Below are 23,020 nucleotides of genomic sequence, written 5' to 3'. Positions count from 1 at the left end.
TCACATTCACCCAACGCTCGCATTCGACGCCAAAGCCGTGTGTTTGTGGCTGTAAACCTAACGTCTCTGAATCTAATTTCCTGTCAATATGTTCCGTCTTCCTCCATCTGCCGTCACACCCTCCCTCTCGGCGTCTCCCTCTCGGCGTCTCCCGTCGTCCTGATGGCCAGTTGTTGCCTCCACACGCCGGGCGCCTTTAATCAACACCTGTCCTATTAATCCCAGTGTGGCGCAGGGCTAATGCGACGCCGCTTACGAGCCTGTCCCACTAATGGCCCCGATCCACCGTCCCCCTACGAGCAGAACAGAGAGTCCCACAAGGATCCGTCTGATGGATTCCTGCCGCTCCGCCAATGACACTGTCATTTAGTCCCTCTAACATCTGGGTTAAGCAGGCGTGTGGGCGGCGGCGCTGATGGGTTGATTAATGACTTTGACATTATTCTACACGTTCACTTGTAAGGTTGCGTCTCCAAATTCTGCCAATGTGTCCACTGGCCAGATGTGGGGTTTTATTTTTTATTTTGAAGAGATGTGATTGACACAAGTATCAAAAAAGTGAAAGTGTGCAGGATCCCCAAAGAATAGATGAAAAAATTAACCCTTTCATGCATGAATTATGAGAACCTTAATCAAGATTTTTTTCCTGAGTGTTTTTATTCCTCTTTAGGCATGACAAAAATAATGTGATTGAAATTTTTGTTTTTTATCAATCTATTTTTCATGGCGTTACAAAAATGTCCACTCAGCTGGACACCATGTGTTTAATTTGTGAAGCAAAAAAAACATGCATTTACTGTCATACTGTGTGAAAACAATGAAATAAATGTTTTTTTAATGGTGCTAATCTGATGTTTTCTCACATTTTAACGTACTATAATAGCAGTTGTTACTCACTCAAATAATATGCAAAAAACAACAAAACACAACAACTTAAAAAAACAAACTGTTAATTACAGTCTAATAACAATTGGCAATTGATTTACACTCAAATATGTTGCTGCATATCAGGTTTATCAAGAACAGGAATGTTACAGTCACGGTATGAATTGCAGTGTATTATGGGATGGTGCATAAGTGTCCACTGTGTTGGTTGATATGCAAGTAAAACAACAAAATCCACAAATATACAAAAGAACAGCTGTAGAATAACTGTCCACAGGAGTGACCACTGTGCATGAAAGGGTTAAATAACGTCCGCACAATCTGTGAGCTCCCAAAGAATGTATTCACCTTATTTCTTTTTTTTTTTTTTTCCCACTTAAATAGCAGTGTCGATATTGACTGAAATGTCCAAATTCCCCTTGTGTCTTAGTTGTATCTGTTCTGTCCTTGATACTTCCCTGATGCAGCTACACAGATAGATAACTCCTGAAAAGGGCTGTTTGAAAATATCGGTTCTGCAGTATATCACAATATTTCATTTCACAATACTGTATCGATATTAAAAAGTACTGTATCGATATTTTTAGGTATTTATTCCAGTGCAGATATGGCGGAGGTTCATTTTTGTTTTTTGGTTTTCTTTATTGCTTATATCTTATTTATTATTATTTAACAGTTTTATTAAATAATGGTTATTTCAATCATCCTAAAAGCCCTTTTTACTCTCTGAGAGGCAGATGTTGGTTCCTTTGTTGGGATTGCACAAAAATGCTGTTCTGATGTTAGTTCTGAACTAATAGAATATTTGTTGAATATACTCCAATTGCCTCTGTAAAGCCCTTTGAGATAACCTTGTTGTGATATTGGGCTATACAAATAAAGTTGAATTGAATTGAAATTGAATATGAACATTTGAGCAGGAACTTAAACTGTAATGTCTGTAAAATATAATTTCAGTATGAACACAGGAACCGTTTGTGATAGAACATTAGATCCTGTTGTGATCAATTAAAAATGTGTTTAGTGTTTGTGCAGATTTCTGGTGGAATTCAATTCTTCCAGGATATAATCATTTTAAAAAAAAACGAAACAAACAAAAAATAGCCTTTTTAACAGTATCTTGATATATTGTGATATATTGTATCGTGATCCTAGTATTGTGATTTGTATTGTACCGCCAGTTTATTGCCAATACGCAGCCCTACTCCTTAAACGATGACACCTGTTGATGAATCTTTTAACTTTATTCATCGTGGAGAAGACTCAGAAGAGGTAAAAACAAAAACCTGAAATAACAAACACAGAAAAAGTTTACATGTTTGCCAAATATAAATAAAACTAAGTGAACAATGTTTTATTATGTCATTATCCACCTGTAGAATTGGCAGGGGCGTAGAATTGCCTAGGGATGCCAGGGACCTGTCCCTACCAGTATCCACCCACTACTGTGTACTCACTATTAATCCAACCGCTGTCTGTAGTATTTAGTCAATGATTCTGGAACACAAAGGGTTAACAGTGGGTCTCTGCCAGAAGTCCCGCCTCTAACCTAAATGTTGCTTTCCGATTGGTTGTGTGGTTTTGCTAACATACATGTGATTGATCATCCCTGCTGTCACTCCATCTATTTGTAAAAGGAACCTGCTACTTAAACAGTTTTATCGCTAACGTAAGTTTTCAACATGTTTGTATTTGTTCTGCCTGGGTCACATCAGCCAGACCGATTTGAATGTCAGTGGAGTCATTTACATGAACATTTGGACACGTGTGTGTTTATGTGTGTGTGTGTTCGGTAATTAGGATGTAAAGGATGTCAAAGAAAAGAAAACTGGACAGAAGACCCTTTTGTAGCAGTCACAGTGTAAGTTAGTTCAAGGGTTTAGAACTGTAGAGGTTCAACACAGGTACTGAATAAAAGACAATATTTAATGCCAAACATACACTTTTTAACAGTTATTTTTACTTATTATTTTCATGTATATCTATGGAAGAGAGCAACTGTTTAAAAAACATGCATAAAGAAAATTTGTGGGGAAAATACAATAAAACCTCAGATTGTAAATGTGATTCTAGATGTGATTTTATGCGTGCTTTTAGGGAATAACTTACATGTAATAATTGAAAGTAAAAGCCTTTTTTGCTCATTCAATAACTGTACCATTAAACTCTATAATCATCGTATCTATGATCAGTTCATATGTCATGAATCAATATATTTTTGTCAGGTGACAAACAGTAGAGAGGAGGGAGGAGGAAGAGGAGGAGAGGCTGTAAATTCACAGGTTAAATAATAATGCATATGTTAATCATGAGAATAACTTTGCAGACTGCATTAAATTCTTGTATTGTGTTTAAATATTCAGATATGCATTCGAAACATGTCAATTACTGAATTGCTTTTCCTGACTATGATTGTTCGCCTGTTTGATCAGCTCTACATGATGTGCAATTATGATCACAAATGCAAAAAAACATCAACTTTCAGGAGTGCTGCCTTTGAGCACTTCTGTGTCCCCACCAATGTCAGAATCAAACCTACTGCCTTGAGAATATTTACATAATCTGTACATTATGTCTCTACCACTCCAACATACCCATTATTATGTCGATTTACTTTATTACTGTATATAGTAGTGTTTATTCATCTGTATATAATAATCCATACAGTGTTCCTAGTATTTAAAATGTATAGTATGTTTACATATCAGTGTCACCTGGAACTATGACGCTATCAAAGCACAAATATTGAAACTGTATCGATGGGAAATAAGTAACATGTAGACGCCACCAGATAAACCACTGAATTTAACTTCTGGAAATCTGCCTGTAGTGATATTAGACATTTTTAATGATCTTTTAGAAAACATCATGAACTTGTAAATCACTGTCGGATAATAGTTGTTTTTCAAAGATGATATAATATTGATCGCGTAGAGCCTTCAAAATGTGCAATTAATCAGGCAGAATTCTCCCAGAATAACACCCAAACTTCACTTTATTAAACCAAGGTGACTGTTGGACTCATTTAATAAATACTTTCATAAATTGTAATCACTGAACATTAAAGAAAGTCAGCAGTGAATGCAGGAAAGGGCAGAAAACTAACTGTAGAAACTCTGCGTAGGCGTGTTTTTTGTGATTTCATCTATGGATTAGTGGGAACTGTTATAACCTTGTGACCTTCAGTAAATAGAAAATTCACCCTTGATGTGTGTTTCATGCAGCGTATTTACAGAGTACAAACAAAGTCTTACAATCACTGAAATAAATCCATGGATCTGATGTCAAGGACAGGTTCAACACTTTCAGAAAAGTGTTAAAGACTTTTCCTACTCTAACTGTCATCATGTAATCCATCTAATTATGTTGTGAGGAGTCACTTTTCTGAAGCACTTAAGTTTATTCTTTCAGTGAATATCCGCTGTATATCTGAACCTCTACTGAAAATGCTTTTAAACCTTTCATTTATCAGTAATAGAACAGCCTCCGTAGTAATTCACCAGGAAATAGACTAATTAACTGCACAGGAGAAACAGAAAACGCTGCATGTCTGCATTTGTTATTGCATTTGTTCTTGCATATTTTTGTGCAATTTTTACAAATCAGACATGAGTTTTTTGCACAGGATTCAAATCACAGATGACTTTTGGAATCATTACGTAGAATTAGTTCAGTGTGAATTGGGCTAATCATCATTTCCACTTATTATTCGGTACTGGTTCATCTGGGATGTGTCTAATATCTTCTGATATATCTATTATATGGTTGTTGTTTTTTTATTTTACCTTGTATGTATCCTTTATTACCTGTATATATGCTTCTATGTTGGACATATTTGTTATTTGTTGTATAGAGTTGGCTTTTTATATATATTAACAGTAATTAGTAGTATTTTAGTAATATTTGTATATTTAATATTTTATCTGTGTATATTTGCCGGTTTTTCAGTATTTTGTGTGATATTTTTTCTAGACTTTTTTCCACTTTAAGTGTTTGCTTAAACCGAGACAGAGCTGCTAAACAGATTTACATTGTTCCTGTAACAATGACAATAAAGTTCTATTCTATTCTATTCTATTCTATTCTATTCTATTCTTTTCTGTTCTGTTTTATTCAGTTCTGTTCTATTATATTCAGTTCTATTCTTTTATGTTCTATTTATGTCCTGTTTTGTTCCATTCTATTCTATTCTGTTTGGTTCTTTTTTTTTGTTCTGTTCTATTCTGTTCTGTTATATTTTGTGTTCTTATCTGTTCTGCTCTGCTCTGTTTTGTTCGATTCTATTCTATTTTGTTCTAGTCCGTTCTGTTTTATTATATTCAGTTCTATTTTATGTTCTGCTTTGTTCTATTCTGTTCTATTCTATTTGGTTCTATTCTGTTCTTTTCTTTTCTATTCTGTTCAATTCGATTCTATTTGGTTCTGTTCTTTTCTGTTCTAGTCTGTTCTGTTCTATTCTGTCCTATTCTATTTTATGTTCTATTCTATTCAGTTCTATTTAATGTTCTATTCTATTCTGTTCTGTCCTATTCTATTCTATCTATTCTACTCTATTCTATTCAATTCTATTTTCTATTCTATTCTACTCAGTTCTATTTTCTATTCTATTCAGTTCTATTTGGTTCTCTTATATTCTATTCTATTTGATTCTATTCTATTCAGTTCTATTTTATGTTCTATTCTATTCTATTCTATTCTATTTTGTGTTCTGTTCTATTCTATTCTATTCAGTTCTATTTTGTGTTCTGTTTTATTCTATTCTATTCTATTCTATAACCTGACTGAAGACGGTCTTTCCATTTGTGTTTCTTGAATGTTCAGATCATCATAAAGTCGGGTGCTGGAAACTTCTACGGTCTCGCCATCTACGCAGACTTCCTGTACTGGTCCGACTGGGCCCGCAGAGCCGTGTTACGCTCCAACAAGTTCACGGGCGGCGACACCAAGGTCCTGCGAGCGGACATACCCCACCAGCCCATGGGAATCATCGCAGTGGCCAGAGACACCAACAACTGTGAGTATGAGAGCGAGCGCCTGAAACCAAATCTAGAAGCGTGGAAACGGAGCGTTGTGTCTGCAGGACGGAGGAGGATTACAGATGTGTGTGCAGGTGCCTGGTGTTTATGGAAACCTCTGGCCCCCAGCCTGTTCATGCACATATTTATCATGTTGGAGTTTAGTATGGGCGACGAAAATAAATCTGTTTCCGTGTGCAAGTTGGAGCCTGTATGCAGCAGGAAAAACACCACAGTGAAACCAAAACTGGGTAGAGTTGTTACATTACAGCTGAATTAAACAGAACACAGGTTTCACAGTTATTATACACAGTTGTGCACAAAAATACAAAAAAAACCCTACACTTAGTACACCAAAAGGGACTAGAATATGACATAAATATTCTAACATACACAAAAATACACTAAAATGTACCAAAATGTACAAAAAAGGTACTGAAATACACTACAACACGCAAAAATATGATAATTATACAAACAGAATATCTGCAGGTTTGATGAAGCTGAATTTAAGATAAGATAAGACAACATACAATAAGATGGTCAAATTTCAGATGTTCCATTCACATAAATAACTGTCTCATGGATATTAAACACAATTGTGCACAAAAATACAAAAAAAACACACTAAGTACACTAAAATGCACTAAAATATAACAAAAAATATTCTAACATACACAAAAATACAATAACATGTACCAAAATATACAAAAAAAGGTGCTGAAATATACTACAACACACAAAAAGATGCTAATTATACAATCAGAATATCTGCAGGTTTTATGAAGCTGAATTTAAGGTAAGATAAGATTAGATAGTCAAATTTCAGATCCTCTATTCACATAAATAACAGTCCAACAGGAGGTCTCATAGTTATTATACACAATTGTGCACAAAAATACAAAAAAAACACACAAAGTACACCAAAATGGACTAAAATGCAGTAAAATATAACAAAAATATTCTAACACACATTAATACACTAAAATGTACCAAAATATACAAAAAAAGGTGCTGAAATACACTACAACACAAAAAGATGCTAATTAAACAATCACAATATCTGCAGGTTTGATGAAGCTACATTTAAGGTAAGATAAGATTAGATAAGATAAGATAACATGGTCAAATTTCAGATCTTCTATTCACATAAATAACAGTCTCATGGCTATTATACACAATTGTGCATAAAAAACAAAACAAAACAAAACACTAAGTACACCAAAAGGACTAAAATATAACGTAAATATTCACTAACATAAATAATACACTAAAATGTACCAAAATATACAAAAAAAAGGTGTTGAAATACACTACAACACACAAAAAGATGCTAGTTACACAATCAGGATATCTGCAGGTTTGATGAAGCTGAATTTAAGATAAGATAAGATAAGAACGATGGCGTATTAGGTCCACATAAGAAAATAAAAACACTTGTCACTATGAAAATAAAGTCGTAAAATATTGAGATAAAACCTGTAATTTTATGAGAATGAAGTCGAATACAAAAAGAATCATCATTTTACGAGAATGACGTTGTAATATTCTGAGAATAATGTTGAAATTTAAAAAGAGGCAGGAAAAATATCATCATTTACGAGAATAAAGTCGCACTCACAGATCTCCTAATGTAGAACTGTGAACATTTTGAGGTTCTACTTTCATTTGGGGTTTCAGCACAAAGGCCAAATACTGAGCCTATTAGCCCCGCCCACCAAATACTGAGCCTATTAGCCCCGCCCACCATCAACATATTAGCATTAGTCGAAGGACTTTGAAGACAGCTCACACACGTTTGGGTTTGTTTCGTCTTTCGTGTTTACTTAACTTACATAAGGCTAACAATTTCAAATCCACATGATGTGAATTCATCCATAATGCCGGTCCGATCTGGTCCAGTCTGATCCGGTCCGGTCCGTCTCCCAAAGGTATGGGTGCTGACGTCCATCTACTGCAGGTCTGACACTGGTTTAAACACATGGGTCTGATGTCTGAGGTGCAGATTCATCACACAAACACATAACAGACATGAGCAGAAAGTGTTGTGGTGCCATCGTTTAACTATCTCATTTATATGTATATATATGATATTTAATATATAATATGATTTATTTCAGTCTCCTTTATTCATTTTGGGATGATGTTGTCGTTTCCTAACCTCTCCATTTTCCCTGAACACACACATGCACACAAACAAATGTACACTTTGAACAGAGTTTATAAAAATGTAAACAAGAGACCCAAACATGAAGGAAAATATCCACATTACATATGAATAGAACTCTCACATATTTCATTTATTTGTCATTATCAGTCAGCGCCGCTGCCTGGCAACAGAATATTTAAAAAGTTTTCATATTGATGCAGAAAAACAGCAGGGATGATAAATGAAGGTGGTCTTATATAGAGTGGTTAGAAACTTAAGCTTCAGAGGTAATTAATAAAAAAGTAGCCTATGTTGTGGAGGGAGTCTCTAAAGTGTCGTAGAAAGTTTAATTTCCAAGTAGGACGGAGGGAGGTGGGCTTAAGCGCGTCCCACCGGTTGGACTCGGATGCCGAGAGCGATGCCGTTCCTCATTTATCTCGTCATGGGAAATAATCGGATCGTCTGACCTGCATGGGCACAGCTGCACGTCCAGCAGCAGGGGTCAACGGAAACACCACTTCATCTGCCTTTTCTTTTGTTTGGTTTTTTTGTATTTCTTTTTGTGATCATTGCATCATGGTCGTCTTTGTTGTGCTGCTCTTGTCACGAGTGTCCTGCCTATAAATACTCATCCAAACAGAGGGAAACCTGAGCTCCAGAGAACACGAGCAGAATGAATAAAACACACACAGCCTGAGGGGACGCAACAATACAGGGCTTCCAATGCACATTTGGACTCCATATTATGTCTAGTTTTTTGTATATATTTAATTTTTTTTTTCCAAACTAGAATATACAAAACAGCTCGGTTTCACAAGTAAATAAACCAGATTAAACAGACCACTGAACAAACAGGCACAAAGAGAGAGGGGTACATACTGACGTTTATATCTATTTATATATATACACACGTCCTCCTGAGACCCAGGAAGATAAAAGTTTTGGCTTTTTCACATTAAATCAGTGTTTTTCAACGTTGGGGTCAGGACCGCATGTGGGGTTGCCTGGAATTCAAATGGGGTCGCCTGAAAGTTCTTGTAATAGATTAAAAAAAAACAAACTTAATAATCAAATATATGTGGTGAGTTGAGAGAGACAATCACAATACACAAAAGATATGACAAACTGTGGTTGTGAAACTGCAGCACTGTGGTTCTGTTTCTGTGTCAAATGTTCATTGTGGTCAGTTTCAGATGCTGCAGCTCTTTCATAATTCATACCCAGCCAGCATGTCCATGTGGGCCCCAGAAGGGTTACATTTGGGCTGCATATAAGGGTCCCATGTGGGTTTGTCTGCAGTTTCTATGGTGGTCCCATATGTGTTGGCCCATGTCAGAATCAGAGATCTGAATATCTCATATTATTTATTCTTCACACTATTTATCCCACAATATTTATCTTTCATGTCATTTGCACTACTTCTTATGTTATTTACACTACTTAAATTCTATGTTTTACAAATATCTTAGTTTGCAATACTTTTTATTTTTAAATTTAAAAATAATTTGTGATAAGTTGTGTTATTATTCATTCTTAGAGAACTTTCCGAGGGACTGAATTTAGTTTGTATAAAAAGTTCCATAATTTTCTTGAAAATCCTTTTTTGGCAAAAATTTTGATGGATTTAGAAACTTAAGATGTTATACTATTGAACTACAAAAAGTTTGAAATCATTATCTCAATTCTAATTTTTTGATTCAAAGTCAACAGGTGCGTGACTTCACCCAAATGTAAATAACTGGGCCTTTTACTGATATTTGTTGTTATTTTACTGTTTGTTGACTGTAAATTCTTGCACTGAATCTGAGAGCTTTGACTCAATTTCATTGTATTTGGTACAATGACAGTAAAGAGATTCTGATTCTGATTTTCATTCTTATTCTGATCTGGGCAAACACATGTGGGACCACCGTGGAAACGGCGGACAAACCCACATGGGACCCTTATATGCAGCCCAGTTGTAACCCTTCTGGGGCCCACATGGACATGCTGGCTGGGTAGTTTCAGTTCTTGTTTGTTCAGTATTAATTGTCCTCCTTGTAAATCACAGCTGGACTGACTGGACAGATCCTGACCAAAGAAAATAACATTCTCACTTTGTGCATTAATCTGCACCTGGATTTACTGCCTGTCCATAATAATATACATTACATAGACTAAATGTTTAATAAAAATAATGTTTATATGCAACATAGTATAGCAAACTATTACATGATCAAAAATTAATTTTAGGAAAAAAATATCTCTGTTGTGTATGTCTGGGGTCGCCACAAATTTGTGATGTTAAAATGGGGTCATGAGCCAAAAAAGGTTGGAAACCACAGAACTAAATGACCAGAAAAAGCATGATGCAACAGTTTTTCAGACTTTTTTTTTTTTTTTTAAGGAATGTCCTTTGCAGTGGACAGCATTTTTCTGTTTGTTTGTTTGTTTGTTTGTTTGTTTGTTTGTTTGTTTGTTTGTTTGCTTGTTTTTTAGTAAAGCTGTGAAACTCTTGTCCACTACAGAGGACAAAAATGCACTGCTGGGTCTCAGGAGGTTTTATATTTCTATACACAGGATGTCCCAAAACAAACTGACATCATTTGAGATGTCCATATCGTAGTGACTACATGGTCAGGAGAAATGACGCTTACTAGGATTTATTTTGGACATAAAATATTTTCCTCTACAAATTTCAAATGAAATTTTGAAAAATTCTGGGGGATGGTAATTTTATAATCTTCCAAAGTTATTACAGATGAAACTGCCGGCCGTTCAGATCCTTTTTTCCGACACAAACATCCTTCCTTTTGAAATTTCTTACGCCACATCCAAATCTGCTTTCCTGTTGGCGCTTCTTTATGAAATTTTCTGACAAACTCGCACATTCACATTTGACTGAGTTTGGACGCACCTCAGTGCACAGAACACCTTTTCTGTTGCAGTAAACGCCATGACTGTTCCTGAAAGCACAATAATAAGAATGATTACACTTTTCTGAGCTAAAAGAGCAAACAAAGTTAAAACAAATTAGGTGAAGAAATTATGTCACATTTTTTGGGACACCACATATATATATATATATATATATATATATATATATATATATATATATATATATGTATATAACACACACACACATATCTACATCCATACACATATATGCATACACATACCAAGGGAGGAAAAGAAAGGGAAGATATTATGTCTCTTGTTCCAGGGCTTTTCTTCCTTTCGCTGTTTGCATTTTTTTGGACGTTTTCAGTCTGTGTTCTGGTCATGTGAGTTTGAGTTAGAGCATTGCATGGTTCCAGCTGCACAGACGACTCTTTATTCTTTATTCTTTTTTTTTTTTATTCTTTTTTTTTTTAGGACTGCAGGCAGAAAAAGACAAAATATGCAGCATTGTAACACATATTTTACCTGTCAGGGAGGACGCCTAAAGCTGTGGAAATCACTGCAGTGGAGAACCAATGCCACAGAGAGGAAAAACTGTACCATCCATCAGCATTAATACCTCTGAATCACACATAAAACCACTGAAAAACTAGCAGAATTATTATTATTTTTAGTTATTTTTCAGGAAGACAAAAGCAAAGACGAGAAATTAAATCCGATGCCCACTATTACCCGAGGGGATTTTAAAAGTTGATTTGGGATATCACTGACTAATTAGTGCCAGTTAAGGAAGTCAGGAGGCTAAATACGCCCGACGAAAAGGTAAGATCTGCCGCGTCTTCACTGGAAAACGCCGCACACAACGATGATGATGATGATGATGACATGTGAAAGCAGCAGCGATGCCCTGGGGGGGATGTGCCTTTAAAGGTGTCTGATCGCTTAATCAGCTGTGTTTGTTTGTTTGTTTTTGAAGGTGAGCTGTCCCCGTGCCGACACATGAACGGAGGCTGCGGCGACCTCTGTCTGCTGACCCCACACGGGCGGGTCAACTGCTCCTGTCGGGGAGAACGGGTGCTGTTAGACGACAACAGATGTGTGTGTAAGTCACGAGAGGCTTCAGATCTAATAAACAAAGGCCACAACTGCTAACCTTTAGAAGAGTCGTGGCACAAATGATCGATTTTAACGCCACTCTTTATGGATTAGTTATTTTTGAACGGAGTCATCGCGTACATTTCCATGCAGAGAGCGTCGCGGCTGCTGTCCGGGCTTCCAGGGTGGAGGTCTTATTTGTGCCGTTTACGTGAACCTTTGATGTCTGCCAATTGATTTGCTGTTTCAGTAACCGCACACAAACAGGAAAGCATTAATAGCCGCTCCTAGTCCTGTTTGAATAAGCAGCGAGGATTTTACCCATAAAGAGCCAAACATCCACCGACGACCAAAAACATCAGACGATCTAAACTCTTCATCCACTAATCCGATCAATACGTGGAAACAATTAGTGTAAAATACAGTTCTTCGTCTTTTCATGGTCATCAGATATGACCCATTTGGACGTTCAGAGGCTCCGTAGTTACCGTGGAAACACCATCATCTTCTACAACGTTGATTCACCAGTAAAACCCATGGAGTTGGATCAATGACAGTGGATGGACACACTGGGGTTATATGTGTTTATGTTTATGCATTTGGCAGACGCTTTTTTCCAAAGCGACTTACAGGGGAAAACCAATCAAATCACTCAATCAATCAAATTTTATTTATATAGCGCCAGATCACAACAAAAAAGTTATCTCATGACACTTTATATATAGAGTTGGTCAAAACCAGACTCTAAGCCAATTTACAGGAACCCAACAGAATCAGAATATATGTATATTGAATAATAAAAAAAAGAACAAAAATTCATAAAGTGTTACAAAATCCTAAATAACATGAAAAAATAAGCAGAAAATGGAGTAAAAAAAAAAAAAAAAAGATAAAATAAGCAACAAGATGAAGAAAAACAACCAAAGTGATCGATAAAATCAACACAAACGAAGAATAAACCAACAAAATAATAAGTGACAGGAACAAAATAAGCCACAAACTGGAAAAAACAAATTCCTGTCATCTTTTCCAACATTGATTCCCCAGTCAAACCCATGGAGTTGGATCAATGACAGTGGATGGACACACTGGGGTTATGCTCAGTTTATGATAGATTGGACTGAAAGAGTCACTGTTTCTTTGACTTTACTCTGAGTTTTTATGAACATTTACATGATCAGTCAATAATACAGAGGAAAATAGATGATTTTCTTTTTTTTTTTAATTTTTTTTTTCAATAATCTTTTTATTAGGACAACACATTTTCAGTATACATATCCTCTCAGCACAGGTATAAACATGTCCAATTTTCCAGTTTTCTAAAAAGCCAACTAACGACAAACAAAAACTTAAACTAATCAAAAAAAAAAAAAAAGAGAGAGAGAGAGAGAGAGAAAAGTAGTACCCCCCACCTACGTTGTGTGTAACTTAACCCTTTCTTGCATGAATTATAAGAACCTTAGTCAAGATTTTTTTTCTGAGTGTTTTTATCCTTTTTTAGACATGAAAAAAACAATGCAATTGAATTTTTTTTTTTGTTAACCTTTTTTTCATGGAGTTACAAAAATGTCCACTCAGCTGGACACCATGCATTTAATGTCTGAAGTAAAGAAACATGTTTTAAATCCCATCATCAGAAAGTTATATACTATGTGAAAACTATGAAATAAAAACATTTTTCATGCAGCTAATCTGATGTTTTCTCACATTTTAACATACTCTAACACTATATTATTCACACTGTGGCGATAATATGCACAAAAAAAACAAAAAAAACTTTTTGATAAAGAAGAGTATTAATTACAGTCTAATACCATGTTACTACATATCTGGTTCATCAAAAATGGCAAAGTTACAGTAATGGTATGAATGTCAGTGTATGGGATGGTGCATAAGCGTCCACTGTGTTAGCTAATATTTAACTAAACCAATAAAACCCACAAATATAAAAGAGAACAGCTGTGGAATAGCTGTCCCCTGTAGTGACCAGTATGCATGAAAGGGTTAACAGTAGATGCTAATGTTATAGTTTTGGCAAACAAAAGAAGGATAAACAATGTTATAATTAACATCTACCAACTTTAACAGTTTACTAGTGAATACTTGAAGTTTTATTTGCCTTATAATAGGATACTGTTATATCACCCTGTGTTTTAATTTACTAAGTGTTGCTGTTATTCTGTACTAATAAGGCGATAGGTTAATGCCAGTTTACATGTCTTTTTGTTGTTCTCTGTTGATTATCGTAGCTTATTTCTAACCATTAGCTGAGAAACACTAGTAGGCATGAGACACAAAAAGGAAATGATCCAAGGAACCTAACACTAACCTCAATAATCTGAATAAACGTTGCATTAACACATTGAAGTGAAAGCATATTTTGCATTAGTCTGTTTGTCTTTATTGGCAAAAATTCTACAATTTCCTACTTCGCTGCTCTTTAATGTTTTTTTCTTCCTGATTTTCAGCCCCTGTAGTTTTAATTAAAAGACAAACCTGAATATAGAATGCATACAGTCGACGCAACAGGCCACCGGATATTATCTCCTGTGTTTATGGAACCTACAGACATTAACCTAAAACTTGTGTGGAGTAAACACGTTAACTAACTGGAGCTTGGAGATGCAAATGCATTTAGCAGCTGTGTGTGTTCACACTTATGCAGATGTTCGTGACCCCAATTATCTTCCTCTGCAGCAGAAAATTCGTCCTGCAACATTCACACCGAATTCGAGTGTGGGAACGGGGAGTGCATCAACTACCAGCTCACCTGTGATGGAGTCGCTCACTGCAAAGACAAATCTGATGAGAAGATGCAGTACTGTGGTAAGGATGGATGGATGGATGGATGGATGGATGGATGGATGGATGGATGGATGGAAGGAAGGAAGGAAGGAAGGAAGGAAGGAAGGAAGGAAGGAAGGAAGGAAGGAAGGAAGGAAAGAAAGAAAAAGGACCAAAATTGGGACATGAAAAACTACTAATGTGTCAGTGCATTAGATGTGAAAACATGTCAGTAAATGGTCACAGACAGACAGACAGACAGACAGACAGTGTTGTATATGATGACTGTACATTATAAACACAGATCACCTGTTTCATTCAGGTGGAGCTGTATAAATAACTAATATGAACCTGTTTATGCGGGCTGTGGGTCCAGTCACATGACATGTGTCAGGGCAGAGTTCCAGTGTTGGAGAGCACAGTGTTGTTTGTTTGTTTTTGTTTGTTTGTTTGTTGTGACTCACATTTGTGCTGGTGAGCAGTTGGTCATGTGTATGCATTTCCATGTGTTCAGACAACAGGAGCTGTCGCACTGGGTTCCGTCCCTGCTACAACCAGCACTGCGTGGCCAACGGGCGTTTCTGCGACGGGGTGGACGACTGCGGGGATAACTCGGACGAAGCCTTCTGCAGCAGTGAGTGGGCAGCGTTTGAGCCGCCGTTTTAGTCTGTCCCGCCTCCGAGGCCACGGCTCCGGCCTCAGTAACACTGAGATCACAGGTGTCAAACATGCGGCCCGGGGGCCTAATCCGGCCCGCCAAAGGGTCCAGTCCGGCCCTTGGGATGAATTTGTGAAATGCAAAAATTACACTGAAGATATGAACATTCATTTTAGTTCAGGTTCCACATTCAGACCAATTCAATCTCAAGTGGGTCAGACCAGTCAAATACTATCATAATAACATAGAAATAATGACAACTCCACATTTTTCTCTTTGTAAATGTAAATATTTTCATGTATTTACACTAAAACAAAGAATAATTTCGCAAAAAAATGTGAACAACCTGAACAAGTATGAACAACCTGAAATGTGTTAAGAGAAGTAAGTACAATTTTAACAAGATTCTGCCTGTTATTAAATGTTTTGTGTATTTGTTGATCCACTGTGATTTGTACGTTATAATGTACATATGTAAAATGGTCAACTGAGGCAGAATATTGTTAAAATTACATTTATTTTTTTCAGTTTGTTCATGTTATTCACATTGTCTGAAAAGATAGTTTGTAGATGTAAACCTTTTCGCTCTTAAACATGGAGAAAATTTTGGAGTTGACATTATTTATGTATTATTCTGTTCTTATGTTACTGGTTTGGCCCACTGCAGATCAAATGTAGCTGAATGTGGAACTGAACTAAAATGAGTTTGACAGTCCTGGCTTAGATTAAGGTGGCGCTCGGCTGCATGCGGCGCTAAGCCTTCACTGTCTAATGCGGGGGTGTCAAACACGTGTCCCGGGGGCCAAATGCGGCCCGCCAAAGGGTCCAATCCGGCCCACTGGATGAATTTGCAAAGTGCTGTCAAATTAATTTTAGTTCATGTTCCACATTCAGACCAATATGATCTGCAGTCAAATAATAACAGCAGAAGAACCTACAAAACATAATAACTCTATTTTCTTCTCGATTTGATGTGACAAAATAACATTACATTATGTCTATAAATAATGACAACTCCAGATGTTTGTCTTTGTTTTAGTGCAAAAAATAACATAAAATTATGAAAATATTTACATTTACAAACTATCCTGTAACAATAAAATGTGAATAACTTGAACAAATGTGCCCAACCTGAAATGTCTGTATTAAATTCAGTCCAGTTTGAACTCTTTTCTTCCTGTTCCTCAGTGTTTAGTGTCTTTGTAGATCTGATCCAGAATGCACATGGACTAATGAGAAGTGGAGGAAGAAGATTGGGAAAATGACTTGTTTTTCTTAAGAAATTTAAGTTTTTTCAGGTTGTTTACATCTTTTTTGTTTGGATAGTTTATGAAAGTAAGTATTTTCATAATTTAATGGTATTTTTTTTGCTCTAAAACAAAGACAAAAATTTGGAGTCTTCATTATTTAGAGGTTATTCTGCTTGGGCTGAATGTGGCCCCTGAAAGAAAATGACTTTGAGATCCCCCGAATTAAACTCTTCATCCACTAATCTGATCAATACATGTCAATAATTGGTGTAAAATACAGTTCTTCATCTTTTCATGGTCATCAGATATGACCCGTTTGGATGCTCAGAGGCTCCGTAATTGCCATGGAAACACTGTCATCTTCTACAACACTGATTCCCCAGTCAAACCCATGGAGTTGGATCAATGACAGTGGATGGACACACTGGGTTTATGTTCAGTTAATCAGAGATTTGACTGAAAAGGTCACTGTTTATTCAGTTTCTCTGTTTCTGATATGATAACCGTCGTGAACACCTACACAATGACCAAATTAAATATAGGAAAATACTTGATATTCACTGAAAAATCTCAAAGTAAAGAAGACAATGTTTCATTACGTTAGTGATTAATCCCTGAAGAAAAAATATAAACAGATATAGATATACAGTACATATACATATATATATATATATATATATATATATGTATAGCGAAAGAAATAATCATTTGGGAACTGTCTTTGTAGATCTGATCCATAATGCACATGTAGAAATGATAAGTGGAGGCAGAATATTGTTAAAATTGTACTTATTTTTCTTAGGAAATTTCAGTTTTTTTCAGGTTATTCACATCTTTTTTGTTTGGATAGTTTATAAAATTATTTTCAGAATTTAACCATTTCATGCATGAATTATTAGAACCTTAGTCAATATTTTTTTCTTGAGTGTTTTTATTCCTCTTTAGGCATGAAAAAAACAATGCAACTGAAAATTTTTTTTATGAACCTATTTTTTGTGGAGTTACAAAAATGTCCACTCAGATGGACACCATACGTTTAATTTTTGAAGCAAAGAAACGTGTTTAAAACTCATCATCAGAAAGTGATATGCTGTGTGAAAACTATGAAATAAAAACATTTTTAATGCAGCTAATCTGATGTTTTCACACATTTTGTCATACTCTAATATTAGTTAATATTCATTTCATGAAGATGATATCCTCTTGAGACCCAGGAAATGAACAATTTTAGCTTTTTTACACTAAAAAAATTGCTTGTTTGGAAACTGCATAATGCAACAGTTTTTTTCAGATACATTTTTAAAATCATTTTTATTTATTGATTGATTTTTTAATGGAATGTCCTTTGCAATGGACAGCATTTAAGTTAAACTGTCAAACTTTTGTCCCCTACAGAGGACAAAATGCATTGCTGGGTCTCTGAAGGATATGCAAAACAAAAAAAAAACAACTTTTTGTTTCAGAAAACTATTAATTACAGTCTAATAACAATTAGCAATTGTTTTACACTAAAACATGTTTGTGCAGATCAGGTTTATCAAGAGCAGCAACGTTACAGTAATTGTATGAATGTCAGTGTATTATTATGGGATGGTGCATGAGCGTCCACTGTGTTGGCTGATATGGAACTAAAACAACAAAACCCATGAATATACAAGAGAACAGCTGGAGAAGAACTGTCCACTGGAGTGACCACTGTGCATGAAAGGGTTCATGTGTTTTTGCACTAAAACAAAGACAAAAATTTGTAGTTGTCATTATTTATAGGTTATTCTGTTATTCTTTTACTGGTTCGGCCCACTGCAGATCAAATGGGGCTGAATGTGGAACCTGAAAGAAAATGAGTTCGACAGCCCAGGTCTAATGAGCCCCAGACCAGGAAAAGTTCAGTCTGCCAAAGATGTTTGTGTGTGAGGCTAAACGCCGCCTGGTCGAGGTGCGCGTTGTCCTTCAGTAAACCCACAACGACTGGGTTTGAACTCGATGGTGAAATAATTTACGATAAAGCGCCGTCGCGTGTTCATTTCCATGCTATAATTGGACTATAGAGGAGGAATGTGTTTGGGGGCGCAGACACGCCTGCTGATTGAACCCACAGTCAGACAGTGTGTGATCGTTTCTGTGTGTGTTGTTTTCTTAATTAATGTAAACCTTCCAATGCAGCAGCCTGGCAAAGAGCTTATCGCACTATATGGTATGTCATATTTACCCCTGGGTTTTCCATTTAATGGGATGTAAACAATAATTTATTCTTCCACCATTACAACATTTAATTAGAGTTTATCTAAGTTACGTCGTGGAAATGCGGAGAAGTGAAATGACCAGAGCTATTGTTCAATAGTCGGTAAATGAAAAACAAAACCAAGACGCACTCCTTGCATTTTAAGTGAGATGATTTGCTTTTGCACAACATTAAGAGTGTTTCTTTTTTTTTTTTTTAGTCCATTTCCGAGCCTTCTGCCTCTGTCACTTTGCAACCAGCAGCTCATTTTCACCACCTCCAGAAAGTGGCTGTTGTATTGTTGTGAACTGTACCTGTAAGTGTCTCCGAGTGCTGTTTCTGTTCTGTTATCTTTTTTGAAATGGTAATTTTCTTCTCCCAGATGTCACATGCGCCTCCTCAGAATCACCGTGCAGGGATGGGAGCTGTGTACCGAGCTCAGCCTGGTGTAACCAGGTCATTGACTGCGCCGATGCCTCCGATGAAAAAAGCTGCAGTAAGTCCTTTATCCGGCGCTTTGCATCGCAGTTAAAATGAAAATGTAAACAAACAGCTCCAGCTCTTGCAGATCACTTGGATTCTGTGAGTGTGAGATGTGTGCTGGATTGAATGGCGGCCCCGCTCGCTCTCACCTACACCGTCACTGCCTCTCTGACAGTTTTGTTGTGCTGCTCTGTTCTGTATTCAGACCACACCGACTGCTCGCACTTTTACAAGCTGGGAGTGAAAGAAAAAGATTTCATCAGCTGCAATTCCACCTCCCTGTGCATCCACCCCTCGTGGATCTGTGACGGTGCAAACGACTGTGGAGACTATGCTGATGAGACCAACTGCCAGGGTGAGCGTCCGACGCACAAAACACACAAAGACGCACAGAACCATTCAGACAGGGCTCATTTTTAGCCAACACACCGATAGGCCACCCGCTAATGGGAAGGCAGCGGCAGCGCTAGCAGTTTCTGCAAACACCTTCTGTGACCAAACTACTGGGTGGATTCTTTAAAAAAAAAAAAAAGTAGCTTCCTTGGGACACTGTCTACAATGTTTGGTCACAGTTTTGACAAATTTAGGTTTTTGAATTTTTGACGGATTTTACAAACTATACAAAATTTGTTTCCTTCTAATGGTCCATGTTTTGATGCTTTATAAAATGTAAATTGTTCCAAATATTAATATGGTTCCTATTGATCACTGATAAAAAGTCATTTATGGACTTGGATTTGGGTCCTTGACCTTTGACCTTGAATGACCTTGAAGGGTCAAACTCAAGGTCACCAATGTCTACATGTTAACAGTCTTCTCCTAAACTACTGGTCCGGTTCATTCAAAATTGTTTAGGTTCAAGATTCAAAGAGTTTATTGTCACATGTTCAGGAAATAAACATGTTTCCCTGGACAATGAAAATCTGACTCTGCCGTCCACACCGAGTGAACACAAATTTAATATATGTATAAAAATTTAAAAAGAATTATTGAACCAGGAAAGTACAACAACCAAAACAAAGTGACATTAAAAAATGACACACAAGAAAAAAAGAGCACAAAAAATCTTAAATTTGTTGAAGATATATTTACTATTTTTATTTAATATATTTATTTATTTTTACATAAATGTGCAACATCTGGGTAAATGTGTCAAACTGCCTAAGATAAACAGGATGGTATATGTCCGTATAAGGTTTTATGTAGCTTCCTTGGGACAATGACTACAAAGTTTGGTCACAATTTTGACAAGTTTTGATTTTTGGAAATATTAAACATGTTCTTTTCCTTTCAATGGTCTATATTTTGCTGGTTTATAACATGTAAATGGTTACAGATATTATTTTAGTTCCTATTGATCACTGATAGTAAGTCATATATGGACTTTGATTTGAGTCCATGACCTTTGACCTTGAGTGACCTTGAAGGGTCAAACTCAAGGTGACCAATGTCTACATGTCAATAATGTTCTGCAGAACTACCGGTCAGATTCATTTCAATTTTTTTCATGAATTTTTCTTGAGACAATGTCAAAGTTTGTTCGCAGTTTTGAGAAATTTTGATTTTTGAATTTTTGACAATTTTTTTAATAATTAAAAAATGTTCCTTTCCTTCTAATGGTCCATGTTTTGCTGGTTTATAACATGTGAATGGTTCCAGATATCAGTCTAGTTCCTATTGATCACTGATAGAAGTCAGATATGGGCTTTGATTTGAGTCCATGACCTTTGACTTTCAGTGACATTGAAAGATCAAACTCAAGGTCACCAATGTCTACATGTGAATAATGTTCTCCAAAACTACTGATTGGATGCATTTCAATTTTTTTCATGAATTTTTCTTGAGACAATGTCAACAAAGTTTGTTGGCGGTTTTGAGAAATTTTGATTTTTGAATTTGTGACAATTTTTTTTAATTATTAAGAAATTTTCAATAATTAAAAAATGTTCCTTTCCTTCTAATGGTCCATGTTTTGCTGGTTTATAACATGTGAATGGTTCCAGATATCAGTCTAGTTCCTATTGATCACTGATAGAAGTCATAGAAGGACTTAGATTGAATGAGTGGAGTTCTCCTCCAGTGACATAGAGGCAGAACCTCGTCAATAAGTCTTAATAGAACATGCTGGTTAGATACAGGAACACTGGTCCTATTTTTTAAAGGCTGTTTTGACAGCGTAATAAGATCGTAGGTTCCGATAATGACCTCAGTCCTCACTCACGCCCTTCAGACCGACCACATTGTGTGTTTCGTTCCAGTTTCCCACGGGCAGAAGTGCGAGGAAGGCCACTTCGCTTGTCCGAGCGGGAACTGCATCTCCAGCGTGTGGCTCTGCGATGGTCAGAAAGACTGCGAAGACGGAGCGGATGAATTCCAGTGTGGTAAGGAGCCGACAAATCGTACCTTTTATACCGGAGCTTCTATCCCCACAACAAACTGAAACGATGCTTTGTTCTGTAATGACTGGAAATAGATGAGGTATTTTGGTGCCGTACCGAACGCTGTCGGAGGTTGGAAGGATATTTATTTTCCATTAACAAGAAGCTATTTGTCGTAATGTTTTTGTCATTTAAACAGATCCGGGGCTAGAACAAATAATACATACAGTGTATAATGAGAAGACAAAAAGAGAATAGTTGATTGTTTATCATGCCATGAGGCTGTTTCTCCCCCTCATTGTTGCGTCTCAGATTTCTCACGTGGGTGCTGCCGCTTGTTTGAAAGTCTAATTCTGACCCTAAATTCAGAGCGGGGTTGTCGAGGACACACATTGTTTTCCCCGTCTCTCTCTCTGAATTATAATAAACAGCATTTCCAGTGTAAGGATTTAATTAACGAGCCATCAGTCAGTGAAATACCCAACCTGATCATCCTCACACGGGTTCAGTGGAAGGCCTGCGCGTTACAATGCCAGTCCTTTTTCTAACTAGAGGCACTTGGAGCATTTCTTTGATGAATACTGATATATTCAGAATTTACCACGACAAAAAGTCAAGATCTGTCCAATTAAATGGGAGGGCCATGATTAAGTCATGGTATGGATTCATAAAATTTGCCCTCCAAACCAGCTGCTCGCACACATACACCCGTTCATCGGCAGGTCGTTCCTTCTGGCTTCACGGCAAGAAAGCGAGCGTTAACCCTTTATAGGCACTCGTATTTCATTTCATTTCATTTATTAAGATCCCCATTAGCAACTGAAACAACAGTTGCTATTCTTCCTGGGGTCTCCTCTACATTGCATTACAGTTTTAATTATTTACATTAATCTTATGTAATTAATGTATATATTCGCGTGCACACACACACACAAATGGGACATATACAACAGCCCAATGCAATAAAAGTAAATAAACAAAATAAGTACTATACAGGGTATGCACATACGTCACTTCCCCCCCAGGCCACGCCCCTCTCAGTCAGACTGAGTGTCTTAAACCAACCTGTTCAACATGACAGTATAGCAGTAAACACAGCCAGAGAAAAGGAAACATGTGGAATCTGAAATTAAATGAAGGACAGTTGGACTGGACATGGATCTGTACGAGCTACCAAAGAACAAGTGGTCCATGAACACTGACATGTGGACACACATGGAGG

At 36.6% G+C, this 23,020-nt stretch overlaps 1 protein-coding gene across 1 annotated transcript in view; it reads left to right on the top strand.

Moving 5' to 3' along the window:
* The window catches only part of lrp1bb (low density lipoprotein receptor-related protein 1Bb), a 930,516-nt gene that overhangs the window by 720,346 nt on the left and 187,150 nt on the right, over nucleotides 1-23,020 (top strand). Inside the window, exons 44-50 of the mRNA XM_030124596.1 lie at nucleotides 5,707-5,899; nucleotides 11,906-12,031; nucleotides 14,722-14,850; nucleotides 15,323-15,442; nucleotides 19,320-19,433; nucleotides 19,626-19,775; nucleotides 21,679-21,801. Of these exons, the coding sequence (XP_029980456.1) occupies nucleotides 5,707-5,899; nucleotides 11,906-12,031; nucleotides 14,722-14,850; nucleotides 15,323-15,442; nucleotides 19,320-19,433; nucleotides 19,626-19,775; nucleotides 21,679-21,801 (955 nt within the window). The remainder of the gene's footprint in view (nucleotides 1-5,706; nucleotides 5,900-11,905; nucleotides 12,032-14,721; nucleotides 14,851-15,322; nucleotides 15,443-19,319; nucleotides 19,434-19,625; nucleotides 19,776-21,678; nucleotides 21,802-23,020) is intronic.

This window comes from Sphaeramia orbicularis, chromosome 21, assembly GCF_902148855.1.
Source record: "Sphaeramia orbicularis chromosome 21, fSphaOr1.1, whole genome shotgun sequence".
Lineage (NCBI taxonomy): Eukaryota > Metazoa > Chordata > Actinopteri > Kurtiformes > Apogonidae > Sphaeramia > Sphaeramia orbicularis.
The sequence above is the reverse complement of the archived record's forward strand: the minus strand, read 5'-3'. Positions and strand labels throughout refer to the sequence as shown.